At 38.5% G+C, this 14722-nt stretch overlaps 1 protein-coding gene across 1 annotated transcript; it reads right to left on the bottom strand.

The window, feature by feature from the left end:
• Nucleotides 1–13577: 13577 nt before the first annotated feature.
• On the bottom strand, nt 13578–14307 carry LOC138868541 (uncharacterized). Its single transcript, XM_070146095.1, has 2 exons — nt 14040–14307; nt 13578–13924 (listed from the first exon to the last, which is right to left on the bottom strand). The coding sequence occupies exons 1-2, from the start codon at nt 14305–14307 to the stop codon at nt 13578–13580; spliced, it is 615 nt and encodes a 204-aa protein (XP_070002196.1).
• Between the last annotated feature and the right edge of the window lie 415 nt (nt 14308–14722).

The raw sequence follows: 14722 nt of genomic DNA, 5'->3' as shown, positions 1-14722 counted from the left end.
AGTAGGCTCGGTATATAACTTACCATCTGATCATAGGCTGCCCAATAGGGGCCTGCCTATCGATTATAGCTCGATGGTAATGAAAATATTGTAATATTGTATATATATACTCTCTGCTCTCTTGACTGGAAAAAATACTCAAATGAATATGAAGTCCTGATAAAGAGAATATTGTAATTTGCGAGACTAGTAAAATATACGTAAATTCCGGGATATGAATTTTCTTTATGCCTCGTTATCTAACTTGTGTAATGACGCGATCATGCCAAAATAAAGGAATAGCTTAGCCTTAACATACCTGGAGTAGGAAAAATTCCGTATGATATTCTTGGAAAAGGTTACACCGTACTCCGTTAGAATCACAAAATTTTACATTGCTAAAGTTCCAATAATTCTCGTTGGAATTGTTGAAACTTGTAAGAATCATATTGCTTAATGAAAAATTTAGGATCTGACTTAAGTATCTTTGAAAATGAAATTTGAAAGAGTTATAAGAATGGGTAACGTTTTCCCCCACCTTTGATTGTAATGTTGTTTTGAAAGTTTAAAGTTTGAAGTGTCTTTTGATCAATGTATGGGGATGCCACCTACTAAGAAATGACTAAGAGTCATTTTCTTAATAAGGGGCTTGCTGCCACTTGGAGGTGGAGGAGGGTTTTTTAATCTTATCCAATAATTAATTAATTAACTAGGTAATATTCCGCTACCCGATAATTAACTAATTACCCATATAATTAAAAATTATCTCAAATTACTTAAAACTCTACTTATTTTTAATACACTTTATACATCCTACTATCGTGGTCATATGGTACCTTGTATATTATTAGTCCATAAATATCAGGTATTATCGCTCGGCTCGTATTTTATTCCAACATGCCAAACTTGGACGAAAATTCATTTTCTTTGACTTGTCCCCTCTCACCTTCACGAATTTACTCATCACTTATTTGAAATATCATAATCCTTATAATTTCCAAATAATCCTTTTCTTGGATTGATGTTAATTACCTTACGACAAATTCAACGTACAATACTACAGGGTGCAACATCGTCGTAATTTAATACTGCAAAGCGTAACATCATCGTAATGTAATATTGCAAGGCGTAACATCATTGTAATATAATACTGCAAGACATAATATGAACGTAATATTACAGGGCGTAACATTTTCTATGCTTAGTACATATAAATAAAGGCAAGGTAGCTCTTTCTCTTTCATTTTCTAGAACGTTCACCCACTCAAAAAGCTCTCAAATTTCCTAAAAAGGTCCAAAAATGATACAAGGCTAGAATCAAAGGCAAAACATAGTAGGAAACATTAGAGTAAGGATCTCGCGTTCATTCATGTAAAAACGTTCCTCTATTCTCTCAATTTTGAAGATTTCTTTAGAAGCAAAGCTTTCCTTTATGGGAGGTTAAGAACCCAGAAGGTGTAGCTAGTTCTTCAAAAAGGTATGTAAGGCAGTCTTTCTCTCTTGGCGTGTCTTGATATAAGCATTTCTTTCTGAGTAATCATTATATTGTAAATTTTCATTGTCCTAAGCTTTCCTGGGTAAAGTTATTCATGTTCTTGTTCATTGTTACCGGTAGCGCTTTTTTGAGTTAAGGATGTTTCGGATGGCATTGTAAGGCTATAAGGCGTAGTCTATTCTAAGTTTAATTTTAGAAGTCTAAATAAGTAAAACGGGTGTTGCATTTATGTATATATTTCTATATTTATTGTGTGTCACCGAGCCCATGTGAGGTCGGGTATGGAATGACAAAACATGAGATTCTACCGAGCCCTATGTGGCCGGGTACGAAAGAAATGATGTGATATTACCGAGCCTATGTGTGGTCGGGTATGAAACAACATGTCATCAAATGTTATCGAGCTCATGTGAGGCCGGGTACGAGATGACGTAACATAAGATGCTATCGAGTCCATGTGAGGCTGGTATGGAACAATGTGATATTAGATATTACCGAGCCCATGCATGACCGAGTACAGAAGGATGTAATACAAGTGATTACCAAGCCCATGTATGGCTAGATACGTGGTGTTACTGAGCCCATGTGTGGTCGGGTACGATATTGATGTGATATGCCCCAAAGAGCATCTGAATATCACCTCATAGGAGACGATACGTCCTTGAAGAGTGACTTTATTATTTTTGTGAAATTTGCATGCATTTATGATTTGAGGTTACCATAGTGTACATTTTCCGATAGCTTGCCTTCGGTATCAGGTTAAAGTTGTGTACTCGTATCTTCTATGTTATGTTTTTGGTTTACAAGTATACCATCATCTTTAATGCTCAATGCATTTTTCGTACTGACACCTTCTTTTGGGCGTTGTGTTCATGCACATAGGTGCAGATAAACCTGATGGCATCCCTCTCCGGTAGGGTATTTGTTCAGTTGTTGGTCGTTGCTACTCCACTCCTTCGGAGTAGCTATTCAAGTTAATAGTTAATAAAAGATATGTTCTAATCATTTTGGGTATGGTGGGGCCCTATTCCGACCAAGTTATATGTTAACAAACTCTTTGAGGCTTGCAGGCCAGGTTTTGGAAGTATGTAAATATTGAAATGACCATGCTGGCGAACAATTGTCTATGTATATGTATATATGTATCTAATGTTATGGTTCCTCCCACAATTAGTTGTGTTTATTTGAATATTTATTCGAAGGCCTTATTGGCCCAGATTTTATGTTGTAAGGTCTAAGTATGGACGTCGGTCAGCATGGGACTTCGGGCATCGTGTTTCGGTCGCACCTCCCAAGATTGGGGTGTGAAAAACTTGGTATCAGAGCAAGTCATGTCCTAAGAAGTCTGTAGGTCGTATATAGTAGAGTCTTGTTTATGGGTATGTTATCTAGGATGAATACCCTTTTTCTGATCTAGATCATGCGATAGAGCTGAGTCGTAAGTGTTCGCTTCTAATTCTTACCTTGTTTATATTTATAGTGATGCCTATCACGAAACGTCAGACGGTAGTTTAGGGATTGAATGAAGAAGCGGGAGAAGGTACCAGCCAGGTGCCCCTACCCCTATAGATCAATGTGAACCCCAAGATGAGGCTAATACTTAGGTATCGGGAACAACACTACTACCCCCGGAAGGACCTAGAGAAACTAACATACTTCTTATTCTTCCCCCGGTTATTCCTGAATAGGATTTCGATATGAGAAGTGCAGTACAATTATTGACTCGATTAATAGCTTCTCAAGCCCAACGTCATGACCATGCCACTTCAAATAGAGCAATTAGTACGAGGGATTGAGACTTCATTAATTTGGAATCCCCGGTATTTACAGGAACAGATCCAAATGAAGATCCCTAGAGTTTTTTAGATCAAATGTAATAGACTCTACGGGTTATGCATGTCACTGATACGGAGTGTGTGGAGCTTGCTTCTTATAGGTTACGAGATGTTACTGCGGTATAGTATGAAACTTGAGAATGGTCTAGAGGATCTCTTGCACTACTAGCGGGATGGAGGGAGTTTTCGGAGTCATCTACGCATCAGTATTTGCCTGTTGAGCTCACTCGAGCCAGGTAAGATAGATTTCTGCTATTAGAACAAGGTGATATGAGTGTTCAAGAGTACAACATGCAATTTAACTCCTTGTCTAGGTATTACCCTTCGGTCGTGGCTGAGATGAGTGACCGGGTATGTTGATACCCAATTTTGCCCTCATACTTTTTTAAATAGTATATATACTTTCAAAATATCATTTTTGCATCATTACTTAGTTTACAAGAGCTATACAAGTATTTTCTATAATTTTTAGAGCTTTAAGTTTGATTTTCTTGCATTTAAATTACTTGTTCTTTATTAATTATCTTTTCAAATTATTTTGGGATAACTTAATCATCTAAATTTATTATTTGTATCCATATATAGGTTTCATAATATTTGTACCTCATTTTATATAGTTATATTTGTATTTTTAGGCCATTTATATAATTTTGCAATAATGGCCTATGTGATATGCATAATTATATTTTTTTCACATTATTTGTGCCAAATAGAATTTTTTATATTTTTATAATATTAAGTTATTATTTTCAATCACTTTATTGCACAAGTAATATTTTATTATCTATTAAATTATTTTATAAATTATTTTAATAAAAATTTTCGTGTATTTAATTTATAGCTCAATCCAAAGCTAATTTAGGACCAAAATCAGGCCCAAGACCTTTGGCCCATTCCATTTCACCCTTCAGCAACCCAACCAAATGACCCCTTTGAAAATTGGGTCATGAACCGTTATATTTAACCTGCACGTTTCCTATTTGATCTTGACCGTTGATCTTAAATGATCAACGACCCATAATAAACCAACCTCTTCTCCTTATAACCCTTCACCCTAACCCTAGAGACCACTTTTATTAGCCAGCCGCCTCTATACTTCCTTGAACCTTCACCTCTCTTATGTAAACCCTAGCATCCGTTGCCTGATTTCTCTCTGATTCCGACCATGAAATGGAATCCACCTATCATTTACTTACCTTATTAGCCTTCTCCAATTATTGGTTGTCCTTTTATGATATCACATAGGTACTTTCTTAACTATGGCAAGTACCACATCCAAGATCCGAATGGAATGACTCGAATCTTTGAATTTTAGGCGATCTTTCATCTATATATGCTCAATAAGAAGTTATTTTCACCTTTGATTCGATTTTTAAGCGATTGGACCCAACTAGGGTTTGAGATTCTACATCTCCTCTACTGATTCTGATTTGCATGTGATATTTCCTTTCTTTATTTGTGCTTAATTGATTGTTTTCCATGTTTCTCCGTTCGATTCCTACTACTATATAAACCCCCCTTACCGTTCCCCTTAGAGGGGGCTAACACTCACTGACCTTAATCAATGTTATGCTCTGACTCTCATTCATTCTAAAATTTGAGACCTTGGTCGGCTGAAATCCAAGGCCACCGTAATTCAATTATCGCTTCTTTCTCAGTGTGAGCACTGCCCCCTGGTTCATTCGAGGCCCTTGGGAACTCTGACGCACTGAGATTCTGGGAGTCTTGATGTTTATTACTAGTTAATTTGCCGCTGGAACTTAATTTACTTTTTCGTTTAATTTGTATATGGTGAGTACCTTGACTCTTGCAATTCTATTCATAGTTGTGGTACTATGCTTGTTCAAATTTTCTGAACCTATGTAATTACAATATGTTGCTACCTTTGTTTGCAATCCTATTTATCTTGAACTTAGCCAATAGTCCCGTATTCTTTAGCATCTAAACTTGCCTCAATCCTGCACTTGGATATCTGCCCACTATGTACATTTGGATCATCTTGAACCTACTTAGTCTACTATGTTTATGCATACATGAATTTCCTATGTATGTTGCTTGCCCATATTCATGCATTCTAAATTATTGTGTTAAAACTCTTGGGATACTTATTCATGCCCAGTATTTGCTCGACTGTATTTCTCTAAGCTAAGCCATTCAGGCACAACTTGCTACTTGGTCATGTCTGTATTTTGAACTCTTCGGATAAGCATGCTCCTCTACCATTTGTAAACCCCAATCCTCATTATAGTTGCTTGCTTACTACCATACTATTCTGTAGACTCATGCCTGCTAATGCTAGGATTGCTCAGGTTTAATGCCTAGGGAATCTTTGATGTGCATAACTGAACTTGTTATATGTGATCAATTTGTATTAAGTACTTGTTTACTGACTAGTTGTGGTGTTAAGTTTGTGATATTGTTTTCCCTAAGCTCTTGTATTTGGTTTCCTTAGTAGCATTTCTACTTGCCCTAAATTGGTCTACAACTCTTAGTTATGTCATGCCTTGAATCCTTATGTTCTCCTTGGGAAGTTTGTTGTGGTATCTACCCTAAAGGAGAGTCTATCTAGCATGTCATTGTCATTTGTTAATCTTTTTAGAACTAATCCATGTCTTTAACTCTCATGCTCAGTTTCTTGCTTTGTGGATTCATGTTTTCCTATAACTACTCTGGTGCATCTTGAGAAGTCCATAATTTGAACTTATTTATAGTTTGAAAGCCTCATATATGTGCTCATTGTAAGGTCTTTGTACATGTGTGTCCTTTCACCTGTTAGATGTCACCCCTAAGGTGATACTTCGAAAACCTTCTTTCTGATAATTGTAATAATGGGAATCCATGTGCCTTCGCCTGAACTCTGAGCTATTTGAATGACATGTTTTATGTCCCCATGTTCCCGTTATTCGTTAATGGGTACGCAAGAGTATTATTTTCATGTTTGGGGCCTGGCTTATTGGGCCACGTGCATTATTGGATCTGAGCATTGGTTAGACAAGTTTGCAAGCCTGGATATCGGGCCTGTTAAATATGCAAGAGTACGACTAGTGAAGGCCTAGAAGGGCACTGCTGGGTTACTTTGTACTGGTGCTGGACTTGTAATTGTTGTATTTGGGCATGTATAGCCCTATTAAGTTTGTATTTGTTTTATTATTCTAATTGGGCCTGTAATAATTTGTAAACAAACAATCCGGGTATTAATAAATAGGGGGTTGGGGCATTCTAATACTTGCATGAATGAGTAGAAAATATGCCTATAGGGTCTACATAGACTATTTGCTATTTTGTTCAACATGCTATGTGCTATTTAGTTTCATGTTGTACACTAATAGAAAGCATGCTTATAGGAATCACTCACACACTTCACTTCATTTGTCAAATATGCTACACTTGTTTCCATGTCTACTATTCAACACTCTTAAATAACATGCCTATAGGATACACCAATGCAATACCTTTGCTCATTTAGATACCATGACCATAGGGTCTTAACTAATTAATCAACTGTTGTTTTGTACTGCTTCACTTAGATAGCATGCCTATAGGGATAAAGTATTACAAAATCGAGTCCATTTGCCAATTGTTAGAAATCATGTACATAGGATGTTACTGACGCTGCTAATCCTGTGTTCGCAAGTGACTCCACTGCCTAATTATGAGACTGTTAGAGATCATGCCTATAGGGACTATCACATGCCTAAGATGCATGTCTATAAAACCAGCATTAGTAATTCAGAATTATGAGATTGCTTTCGTTACCTTATTATACAAACAATTAGAAATCATGCATATAGGACTTATAACGGTCTAATATGCTCGTACGTTAGTCTAGAATCTGCAGCATTACCTGTTTAATTCTGGAATCATATAGAGATCATGCCTATAAGACTCAAGGACTCTAAGTCTTAATTTTGAAATGTTCTACTGCCTAATACCAAAAATCAGTCTGCGTGCTTCCTTGTTTATATGTGGAGGTTATTTGGGCCTTTTATTGCAATTATACACAATCCTATCTGTTTTGATTGTCGCCTAGTTTTATCATTTTGAGCACCTGAATTGAGTCTAGAACTACCAAATAGTAGGTCCAAGGCCTATTGGATCATAGGCATGGGACGGATAGTGCACGTATAGGGTACGACATAGAAATGAATTAGAACACCTTTAAGTAAACAATTTCAATATAGTAATCGAGTAGCAAGAGATGATAGTCTATGCCCGCTGAATAATATGAGAAATCCCTACCATAAGGGAGTTGCGAAGTATTATTTATGTTGCACGGGGTGATCCTTTAGGCTAAAATGCTTAGGACCCCCCCCCCCTTTTTTGTTTGTGTGTATGCTTAACATAGATCAACGTGGCTTGTACCTATATAGTTATTAAGACTTGTATCGACTCTCATATGTTTTAATAAGACTCTTCTACTTCTAAATTTCCCTTTATTTATTTGATCACCTAGCCTAATTACATAATCCACATAGTTTAAAGTTCGGTCGGGACCCACAGTTGTGGACCTCAAAGAGTGCCTAACACCTTCTCCTCGAGGTAATTTGAGCCATTACCCAATCTTTGGTGACACGGACTAGTCAAATAGAGTTATTTTAAAATAAGTTCCCTAACGCACCTCAAAATCATTAGGTGGCGACTCTTCTCTTTTAATACCTCCTTTAAAAGAGTTGTCATATGTCAAAACCCGCTTTCACGAGAAAACGGGGCGTGGTAGGGTACATCGATTTGTGGGTGGTTTGGCACCACATCTGATTAATGAATGTATTATTGCTTCTTTGGACCCTAATATGGACGTTGCTCATATTCAAGCCTATGCACATAACCTAGAAGATCGTAAGAGGAAATAAAGGATCATCCGAGAGTATGATCGGGGCCACCGTAAGAGAACTCGGTCCACAAAGGATACGGGAGGGTCTCGAAGTGAATTTGAACCTCCAATTTCTCAGCATCCATCTTATTCGGTTGCTAATGTACCATCATAGTATCAGGTCCAGCATTGTGATTGGACCTCTTATTCCGGTCAAGTCCAGAGTTTTCAGGGACAAAACTCATAGTATATCGGTAATTCTAGTAAAGTGAGGTCCCTGATGTCATATTATGATGGGTGTGGTAAGAATCATTTTGGACCATGTTGCCAGGGTACGGGTTTATGTTATTCGTATGGGCAACCCGTCCATATCATGCATTTTTATCTAGTGAGGGGTAGGAGTAATATGATGTGGCTAACGGGATCTGTAGCGATTTCCTCACCATCAGTATGTCCTTATGACCAAGTATGTAGCCATCGATTGGGAGGGGTAGAGGTAGAGGTGGAGCGTCTAATTCGCATGGGCCATATAATCGAATCTACGCACTGTCAAGACAACAAAACCTAGAATTATCACCAAATATTGTTACAGGTAATCAATATCTTCCATTAATGTGTGTGCCTTCATAAATTCTAATTCAGTACCACAAAGAATGATTAAGGAAACCCTGAGAAATTGGCCGCAACTCAATATTTGAGGATGAATGTTCCGAAGGAGGGATGATGTTACCTCCCGCACCATTTTTCCCACTTAAAAAAGCATTTTAAAATAACCAATCAGTCAGTGACACCCCATGGGGACAAAGGTATGATTAAGCCTCATTAAACTTGCGCCAATTGTCACCAGGTGCTGCAACCGGGGCAAGAAGACTTGTTTTGCATGTGGAGCAACGGAATTTCCTATGCTTGGTACATATAAATAAAGGCAAGTTAGCTCTTTCTCTTTCATTTTCTAGAAATTGTAACCCACTTTAGCTCACTAAAAAAGCTCTAAAGTTTCCTAAGAAATTCCCAAAAATGATACAGGGCTAGAATCAAAGTCAAAACACAACAGGAAAGATTAGAGTAAGGATCTCGCGTTCATTCATGTACAAAACGTTACTCTGAGATTCCTTTAGAAGCAAAGCTTTCCGTTGTAAGAGGGTAAGAACCTAGAAGGTGTAGCTAGTTCTTCAAAAAGGTATGTAATGCAGTCTTTCATTCTTGGTATGACTTGATACAAGTGTTTATTTCTGAGTGATCATTATATTGTAAGTCTTCACTGTCCTAATCTTTGCTTCATAAAGTTGTTCATGTTCTAGTTCATTGTTACTGGTAGCGCTTTCTTTTGAGTTAAGGATGTTTCCAAATGGCATCGTAAGGCTATAAAGTGCAGTCTACTCTAAGTTTAATTTTAGAAGTCTAAATAAGTTAAACGTGTGTTGAATTTATGTATATACGTCTATATTTATTGTGTGTTACCGAGCCCATGTGAGGTAGGATATGGAATGACGAAACATGAGATGCTACTAAGCTCATGCGTGGCCGGGTACAAAAGAATTAATGTGATATTACCGAGCCTATGTGTGGCTGGGTATGGAACAATATAGAATCAGATGTTATCGAGCCCGTGTGAGGCCAGGTACGAGATGACGTAACATGAGATACTATCAACCCCACGTGAGGCCGAGTATGGAACAATGTGATATTAGATATTACCGATCCCATGCTTGGACCAGTACAGAATGATTTAATACAAGTGATTACCGAGCCATGTATGATCGGGTACATGGTGTTACTGAGCCCATGTGTGGTTGTGTATGGTATTGGTGTGATATGCCCCAAAGAGCAGCTAAATATCACGTGATACGAGACGATACGTCCTCGAAGAATGACTTTATTACTTTTATGAAATTTGCACGCATTTATGATTTGAGGTTACCACATTGTATGTTCCCCGATAGCTTACCTTCGGTACTTAGGTTAAGTTATGTACTCGTATCTTCTATGTTATGTTTTCGGTTAACAAGTATACCATAAACTTTACATTCTAAGTACAATTTTCATATCGATGCCTTCTTTTGGGTGTTGTGTTCATGGCCACATGTGTATATAGACCAAGTGACATCCCTCCCTAGTAGGGTATTTGTTCCAGCTATTGGTCGTTTCTCTCCACTCCTTTGGAGTAGTCGTTCAAGTCAACAGGTACTGAAACATATGTTCTAATCATTTTGGGTATGGGGGCATGTCCCGACCAAGTTATGTGTTAAGGAACTCTTAGAGGCTTGCAAACTAGTTTTTGAAAGTATGTAAATATTGTTTGCTGGCGAACAATTGTCTATGTATATGTATATATGTATCTAATGCTAAGGTTCCTCCCACATTGAGTTGTGTTCATTTGAATATTTATTCGGAGGCCTTATTGGCCCATATTTTATGTTGTAAGATCTAAGTATGGATGTCGGTTTGCACGGGCCTTCGGGCGTCGTGTGTTGGTTGCACCTCTCAAGGTTGGGTTGTGACAATGGCTAAGATCTGAGATTTACATTGGGCGATGCTGAGACTTACGGTATTTCTGTATCATTGTCGCGCCCCTTTTTCTTGCAAAATTGGGTTTCGACACGTGATAACTCTTTTAAGGAGGGTGTTAAAAGAGATAGTCACCACATAACGGGTTTGAGGTGTGTTAGGGCACCTATTTGCAAATAACTCTTATTTAACCAGTTCGCGTCACCAAAGATCGGGTAAGGGCTCAAATTATCTCGAAAATGAAATTGAGGAGGCAGGGCTTAGCCTCATGCAGAATGGGAGACAATGCTTAGTCTCATGCAAGAAAAGGAGACAGGGCTTAGTCTCATGCAATGGAAGACAATGCTTAGCCTTATGCAATTAAGGAGATAGGGCTTAGCCTCATGCAATGGAAGGCAATGCTTAGCCTTATGTAATTAAGGAGGCAGGGCTTAGCCTCATGCAGAATGGGAGACAATGCTTAGTCTCATGCAAGAAAAGGAGACATGGCTTAGTCTCATGCAATGGAAGGCAATGCTTAGCCTTATGCAATTAAGGAGGCAGGGCTTAGCCTCATACAGAATGGGAGACATGCTTAGTCTCATGCAAGAAAAAGGAGACAGGGCTTAGTCTCATGCAATGGAAGGCAATGCTTAGCCTTATACAATTGACAAGACAGGGCTTAGCCTCATGTAGAGAAAGGATAATGAGTGATAGAGAAGTATTTCTTATCTGGAGACATGTTTGTGTTTGGAAATTTTGTCGTTATGAAGATAGTAGTGTGTATTTGCGAATACTCCTGTTATGTTCATTGTGCATGTATTCAAAGAAAAATCATGAGTTTTGTGGGAAGGTTGGTTCGTGCCTTCGTTTGCCTGCTTTGCTTTGCTTTGCCTTGCTCTGGAGATCTTGTTTGACTTACCCTGGGTAACATATGGCTGCCGTAGAAATAAAGTTTCGAAAAATATGCATGCATTTGATAAATATAGTTAATTAAAAACATAATAATATGCAATATCAAGTAAATTAGATGAATCAATAGCTGTGACACTTTTAGAGACATTGCGACTTCTTTGCACTAGAATTTTGAGGGTCCTCAAAATTCTACCCCAATTCAATAAGCGATTCTTCGGCTGTTCCGCATATGATGAAATTGGCTGGACTTGCTCCGAAATTTTGAGGGTCCTCCTCAAAATTCTGCCCCAGTTTCTGAGCATGGGGAAAATGAAGATTTTATTAACATGTGACCGAACCCATAGGGTTGACTATATATCCCCTCTTAAACGGGAATCAGGTCAAGTGTAGTTCGGTTATATCAAATGAAGAAATGTAAACAATCCTAAACATAGTATTTTTTGACCGCGTCTGAGTTGATAGGTTTTGGCCAAATTTCTCCATTCATTTCTGCAAGTATGAGTGCTCCTTCTGTTAGTACTCTGTGAACCATATAGGGCCCTTGACAATTGGGGTGAAAATTTTCCTTTGGCTTCATCTTGATACGGGAAGATCCACTTCAACACCAGTTGCCCCGGTGTGAACTGTTTAGGTTTGACCCTTTTGTTGAAAGCTCTGGACATTCTGTTATGGTAAAGTTGACCATGGCATACCGCATTCATTCTTTTCCCATCAATGAGAGATAATTGTTCATAGCGACTTTGTATCCACTCTGCATCACTGAGTTCTGCTTCTTGGATTATTCTCAAAGAAGGGATTTCGACCTCGGCAGGAATGACAACTTCAGTACAGTAGACCAGCAAGTAGGGGGTTTCCCTGGTTGATGTGCGGACTGTGGTACGATACCCCAATAAGGCAAATGGTAATTTCTCATGCCATTGCTTATGGTTATCTACCATATTCCTCAATATTGTCTTGATATTCTTGTTTGCGGGCTCCACGGCTCCATTCATTTGAGGCATGTATGTTGTGGAATTCTTATGCTAGATTTTGAAGGTTTCACACATGGATTTCATTAAGTCACTATTGAGGTTGGCGGCATTATCGGAGATGATGGATTCTGGTACCCCGAATAAGCAAACAATACGATCCCTGACAAAATCTGTGACGACTTTCTTGGTTAGAGCCTTGTAAGATGCAGCCCCAACCCATTTTGTGAAGTAGTCTATGGCTACTAAAAGGAACTTGTGTTCGTTTGAAGCGGCAGGCTCGATCAGACCGATGACATCCATTCCTCAAGTGGAAAAAGGCCAAGGTGCGCTCATTGCGTTGAGTTCATTTGGTGGCACCCGTATCATATCTGTGTGTAGTTGGCATTGATGACACTTTTGGACATACCTAATGCAGTTTGTTTTCATAGTCATCCAAAAATATCCTGCTCTCAATATCTTTTTGGCTAAAACGAAACCGTTCATGTGTGTTCCACAAGTTCTGGCATGTATCTCTTCGAGCACTTTGGAAGCTTCTTTGGCGTCAACACACCGTAATAATCATAAGTTTGGAGTCCTTCTGTACAGAATTCCTCCACTTTGGAAGAAATGGTTGGATAATCTTCAGAGTGAGCGTTTATGAGTATGATTTGCGTGCTCCGGGTATTCTCCTTTTGCCAAGTATTCCTTGATATCATGGAACCAAAGATTCCCATCCGTTTCTTCTTCAATGTGAGCGCAATAAGCTGGATGATTATGGATTCTTACTGGAATAGGGTCGATGAAATTCTTATCCGGGTGTTGTATCATGGAAGACAAAGTGGCCAATGCATCTGCAAACTCATTCTGGATTCTCTGAACATGTCTGAACTCTATCTTTGTGAATCTCTTCATCAACTCTTGCACATGATTTATATATATATATATATATATATATATATATATATATATATATATATATATATATATATATGGTAATATTTTGGTATTCTTTGTAGCCAACTCTCCTAGAACCTGATGTACCAGAAGGTCTGAATCACCAATTACCCATAATTCCTGGATATTCATGTCAATGGCCAAATTGAGCCCTAAGATGCAAGCCTTATATTCTGCCATATTATTGGTGCACGGAAACCTATGTTTTGGGATACTGGGCAATGTTGACCTGTCTCTGACACTAAAATGGCTCCAATACCCACTCCTTTGAATTTCGCAGCCCTATCGAAGAACATTCTCCAACCGTCGTAAGGTTCGGTGATATTTTCTCCTACAAATGGTACTTTTTCATCAGGAAAATATGTTTTTAGTGGTTCGTTTTCTCCTCCTACAGGATTTTCTGCAAGATGATCTGCTAATGCCTGTCCTTTGATTGCCTTCTGAGTTACATATACAATACCAAATTCACTCAACAGTATCTGCCATTTTGCTAGTTTCCCTGTAGGCATTGGTTTCAAAAAAATGTATTTCAGAGGATCAATCCTTGATATGAGATATGTAGTGTAGGCACAGAAAGTAATGCCTCAATTTCTGAGCTATCCACGTCAGGGCACAGCAGGTGCATTCCAGCAAAGAATACCATGCTTCATAGGGTGTGAACTTCTTACTCAGATAGTATATGTCCTGCTCTTTTCTCCATGTCTTGTCGTGTTGTCCCAAGACATAACCGAAAGCTCCATCTAGTACGGACAAATAGAGTAGCAGGGGTCTCCCAAGTTTCGGCAGGACCAGGACTGGTGGTGTGGACAAATATTCCTTGATTTTTTCAAAAGCTTTTTGGCAATATTCAGTCCAACTTGTTGCGGCATCCTTCTTTAACATTTTGAAAATTGGCTCACAAATCACGGTCGATTGTGCTATGAAGCGGCTTATGTAATTCAGACGCCCCAAGAAACTCATCACATCTTCTTGTTCATTGGAGGTGGAAAATCTGGGATAGCCTTGACCTTTGATGGGTCCAGCTCTATTCCTCGGCAACTGACGATGAATCCTAACAACTTTCCAGCAGGGATCCCAAAAGCACATTTTGCGGGGTTCAGTTCCAGATTATACCTTCGAAACCGATCAAAGAACTTTCTCAAATCTGCTATATGATATGTACTCTTCTTGGATTTGATGATGGCGTTGTCCATATACACTTCTATCTCCTTGTGTATCATGTCATGAAAAATGGTTGTCATGACTCTCATATAAGTGGCCCCAGCATTCTTCAGATCAAATGGAATCATTTTATAGC

The sequence above is a fragment of the Nicotiana sylvestris genome, chromosome 5, assembly GCF_000393655.2.
Source record: "Nicotiana sylvestris chromosome 5, ASM39365v2, whole genome shotgun sequence".
Lineage (NCBI taxonomy): Eukaryota > Viridiplantae > Streptophyta > Magnoliopsida > Solanales > Solanaceae > Nicotiana > Nicotiana sylvestris.
Note: the sequence above shows the minus strand (reverse complement) of the source record. Positions and strands in the feature narration are given on the sequence as shown.